This window comes from Entamoeba histolytica, genomic scaffold (genome assembly GCF_000208925.1).
Source record: "Entamoeba histolytica HM-1:IMSS scf_1104750518849 genomic scaffold, whole genome shotgun sequence".
Classification (NCBI taxonomy): Eukaryota; Evosea; order Mastigamoebida; family Endamoebidae; genus Entamoeba; species Entamoeba histolytica.
Genome location: NW_001914934.1, coordinates 3740 through 8445, shown reverse-complemented (window position 1 = coordinate 8445; position 4706 = coordinate 3740). Strand labels below are relative to the sequence as shown.

At 27.8% G+C, this 4706-nt stretch overlaps 3 protein-coding genes across 3 annotated transcripts; 2 read left to right on the top strand and 1 right to left on the bottom strand.

Annotated features, from left to right (window-relative positions):
* Positions 1-937: 937 nt before the first annotated feature.
* Positions 938-1500, top strand: EHI_168850 (uncharacterized protein; the record flags this gene model as incomplete). Its single annotated transcript, XM_001913687.1, has 2 exons — positions 938-1262; positions 1322-1500. 2 exons carry the CDS (start codon positions 938-940, stop codon positions 1498-1500), a joined length of 504 nt encoding a protein of 167 aa, XP_001913722.1.
* Positions 1501-2636: 1136 nt separating this feature from the next.
* EHI_168840 (uncharacterized protein) lies at positions 2637-3421 on the bottom strand (the record flags this gene model as incomplete). The annotated part of the gene is made up of 2 exons (XM_001913686.1): positions 2637-2817; positions 3072-3421. 2 exons carry the CDS (start codon positions 3419-3421, stop codon positions 2637-2639), a joined length of 531 nt encoding a protein of 176 aa, XP_001913721.1.
* A 395-nt stretch (positions 3422-3816) lies between these two features.
* EHI_168830 (uncharacterized protein) lies at positions 3817-4528 on the top strand (the record flags this gene model as incomplete). Its single annotated transcript, XM_001913685.1, has 2 exons — positions 3817-3949; positions 4155-4528. The coding sequence occupies 2 exons, from the start codon at positions 3817-3819 to the stop codon at positions 4526-4528; spliced, it is 507 nt and encodes a 168-aa protein (XP_001913720.1).
* Between the last annotated feature and the right edge of the window lie 178 nt (positions 4529-4706).

The window sequence follows — 4706 nt, the reverse complement described above, 5'->3', positions numbered from 1 at the left end:
ACTTAATTCAACAAATCTATCAATTTCAAATTGTTCTTAATGATATTGGTGCTCAAAGAAATAAGAATCACATCATGTATCCTGTTTGTTCTGTTTATTTTAAAAGAGATATTAAAACACCTTTGAATATATCTATTTACAAGCAACTCACTACAAATTTAATTTCTTTAAATAGACTTAAAGGTTATAGATACTCATTTGAATCAACTTTCAAATATTTGTGTCAATTCTTGACTAATGTTATGATTATTATTAGATACAATTATCCTGATAGGAATTTTCTCTATTAACTTTAACTTCAGAGTTTATACTCAACAAAATACTTTCATTTCTGAACTTAAAACAAAGGATGATTTAACTCTATTTGTTCATAATCCTGCCATCACTATATTTAATCGTCTCAAAACACATTTCACTCATACTAATAATAATCTTGTTGTTTTACGAAATCAACTCATTAACACTCTACTCATCTATCAGAATAATGTTGGTCTATTTGATTCTTAAATGATTCATCTCTATTGACTTCAGAAAAAGGACTTCCTAAAGTCAATCAAATTGACACTTTTAATTTCACTGTTGATAATTTAGTTGCTCTAAATGTTAATAATCATAATCCTAATCAACCTGTTGTTCAAATCGATGATTTCTTATTCACAAATATTCAACATACTTTACTATTAGTTTCTAATTAATGTTTTATTATTTCTTTATTTCTATGAATCTATAGTTTTTTTCTTTTCATTATGAGTCTCACAAGTGCTAATAACACTAATAGTAAGAAACAATAAATTAACATCCTCACTTATCATGAAAAACTTAGATGTGACTTAGAAAGTAGAATTAATCTTGAGAAACAAAACCAAAAAGATGTCTTTGAATTTATAGATGAGTATTTTGATCAGAACAAAATATTCAATTAGAAAGAATGAAAACAATGGGTTCTAAAGATTTAGTTAAAATATTTAGTCCTCCTATTAATGTAGACTTCTTGAATAATATGTTTAATGAAAATCTTCTTTCTGCTGTTATGTATAATAAAATTCTTCAATTTAATCAATCACATGTCATTAGAAAATTAAATGAGTTGTATGTCGATAAAAATATCTTTGATATCCTTCAATTAAACAGTATTGAAATGATTAGACACTTTAACATAGATAGTAACATCTTTCTAAAATGGAAACACAAGGGAAATAAAATGATTTGGTTACATACTCTTGTTTGTACATTGATTCTCAATATTCTTCTTAGTCCAGGAAGTTGGGAAGTAATGGAAAGAATAGAACCTATTGAGAAGAATGAGATACAGTTCCACTAGAGGAGAATGAAGGAGAAGAAAGTTCTATTTCAATGAGTGAAAATCCATATCTGATGATAGAGAATAACATGTTAACACCCATTGAAATAGTCGATGTGATGAGTAAGGATAGTGTTGTAGTAGGGAATGAAAGAGAAGAAGAGAAGTATGAGTTTTCAGATAGAATTAAAAAGAGATAATTAAATTCAATGAGATGGAAAATATTATTCAAGAGGATAGAAATAACAGAAATACATAGAGTATCCATTCCAAGACAAATTATCTTCAAGAAAGAAGAAAAGACGAAATAAAGTAAATGAGAAATTGTTAAACATTAAATAATTAAACAAGAAAAAGAAATATAAAAAATAATAAGAATTCAATTAAGATTGTTCAAATAATCATTGAGATTATCATCGAGATTACGATCATAAAGATATTCAACAGACTCAAATGAATCATGCTCCTCAATGACATTATTTTTGTCATCATCTCCCAGATTAGTGTTGAATGTAATTCCATGATCTGAAGGGATGACTACAAGATCAACCTTGTCATTGTTTATTGTGCCATTCATTGATGAATGAGAAATAAGAAGTCAAAATAACCACGTTGTGACTTGCTCAAAGGGTTATGGTGTGACTACCTGATGGTTTTTTCTTTTCATTTTTTTCCTTTATATATAATTTTGAAAAATTAAAAAAATTAATAAAAAATAATGAAAAGTGTTTTGTGACACGTTGTAACTTCTAAAATGTGTTATATAAAAGATTTATATTATTTATAAATAGAATAAAAGAAATGTTATCAAATGTTATTTATACTATTCTCTTCATTTTGTTATTTTTGTTATTCTATGTTTTTTTTTTTGGAAAATCAGTTTTGAAATGTAAATTTAACAAATTCTTTTCATTTTGGAATTCTCTCTTTTCTTATGTTATCTGCATTCATGTTAATATCTCTTCTAAATACTCTGAACTCATATTATCTTCTTTCTCACTTTCATTTTCTCTTCCTGACTTCTTTCTTTTGTATGAAATCTGTCTTTTTCACTATATTTCTAACTATTACATCTTCTCCTTTGAAATTTTCTTTGAATTTCTTGATGTTGTTATCAATCACTTTGTTTATGTCTTTATCCTCCATCACTCCTTTCTTCATCCTTCCTCTTTTGTATTCTACTTCTTTCTATATCACTTCTTCTCCTTTCATTTCTTCTAAAATCTCTTCTAATTACTCCGAATTTATCTCTTCTTCATCTTTTCCTTTACTCATTTCCTCTTTTTAACTTCTTCTTATTTTCTTCATTCTATTTTCTTTTTAAATCCTTATTCAATTAGTATGGCTTTCTTGTATAGGCAATTGTAATCTCTGCTCTAATAAATGCTTGATAGTTCAAAATTAACTTTCCTCCTACTGGCGTATCTACATACTTGTTATCTTCACTTGGTTCTGGTTTATGTTGCATCTTTCCTTTACAATTATGTTTCTCTTCAACTCCTTCTTTCTTCTTTCTTCTCTATTGCTGAAAGCATAGTACTTGTATTGTCATTCTTTCTTGAAATGTACTTTGTTTGAAGTCTTCTTTTCTAATAGACATTGCTATATGTCCTAATTATAACACTACATTGGATTCTTTATTAATGACTCATCTATTCCTGTTCCTCTACTGATTACTTCTTTATTTACAGTTTGTATCTTATCATCAGTGTTAATTACTGTCTTGTAGATATTCTTACTCTTGAAATTGGAGCGAATTGTAGAATTAGACTTTGCTGATAAATATATTCCTGTAAAGATTAATTCATTCATTTTTGTTGCATCTCCTTCGTTATATGTATTTCCTGCGAATGCTTGGACATACATTGGATAGTCTCCTGATATATACCACTCAATACTTTGATTTACCATCATATTATTTTGATAATATGAATTAATTGTTATATTGATGTCTTTAATTTGAAACATCTCTGGGTTGATTTTGTCCCAATCTGTTCCTTGTCCTAATATTAATGGGACTATAACCATCTCTCTATCATCTTCTGAATCTGCTACATTACATTCAATTCTAACTGAATATGTTTGGCATACAGTTCCCTCTGATAAATTCTTTGGATTCATTTTTCTTTCTGAATTATATAGTTATTCTCAATCTCTTAAATATCTCAAATCTCTTATTTTTATCTCTCATTTCAATTTGATAGATGTTCATTTATTAGTTAGATCCCATATTCTTCTATTCTTATCAATGGGTTTCTATCTACTCTCCTAAGTAAAGTCATTCCTAAGGTTTTAAACGTCATTACTTATGCTGGTCAAGAAATAGTCCAAGGAATCCAGAAAAACAGGTTTGATTGTTACAGACTCCAATTAGATGACTATCCTATTCACAATGCTGATTTCCATCATTTAGATGGTCCTATAGATGAAAATGAAGTTGGGAAGAACAAGTCTTACAACAACATGTTGGTAGTAATAAAGAACAAGTTGCAGGTGGATTAATTGCTGCTAGAGAAATGTCCAATGGTGTCTTATACAGTGTACTCACTAATTGTAAAGCTGAAACTCTCACATTAGAAGCCAATTTATCTTTCTATTATTCTAGGACCAGTAAATCATGGAGTGAAAAAGATGGTGTTCCTGTTATTGGTGCTGATGACTATTTTATACTCATCTCATTCATAAATTGTTCAGAAATTATGACAAACTAAAACAATATGATGCATTTGTATTGAATTTAATTATTGTTCAATCAACACAATTACCAACAAGTATCAATGGAACTACCATTTCATTCTATCAATTAAGTAAAGACACGAGAAAGTTGAAGAATGCAATTATTAAAAGTGCAGAGAATCATCAGTTTACAATAGAATATATTATGTAATTAAAAATGTCAATCCTGGTCGATTTAGAATTACTAAAGAAGGATTTGAACCAGAAGATTTCACAATTGAACCAAATAAACATATTCTTACAGAATTCTTAAATAAGTATGACAACACTGATAAAGACACTAATGGAGCATTTTTGTCATATGGGACAGTATGTTTTGTAAAAGAGAAACTTTGCGAGAATGATGATGGTATTCAATTCAATGTTAAAATGCAATTCATTGGATTTAGCCAACAAAGTCTTGATGACATTGATGATGATAGAATTACAATAGGATTTACAACAACAAATTATCTTCCAAAGAAATTCTTAAAGAAGAAAAATCTCAATTAATAGGATTAAACTAATTGAATTTGAATTCATTAATCAATTAAAGAATGGTTCTAATTAATGATTAAAACCATGAATGAATTAATGTAGATGAATTGACATTCACATATTGTTCATCACCTATTTGTTTATTTAACCAATTAACTACATACTCTTGAGTATAATCAAATGGACTCTTTTC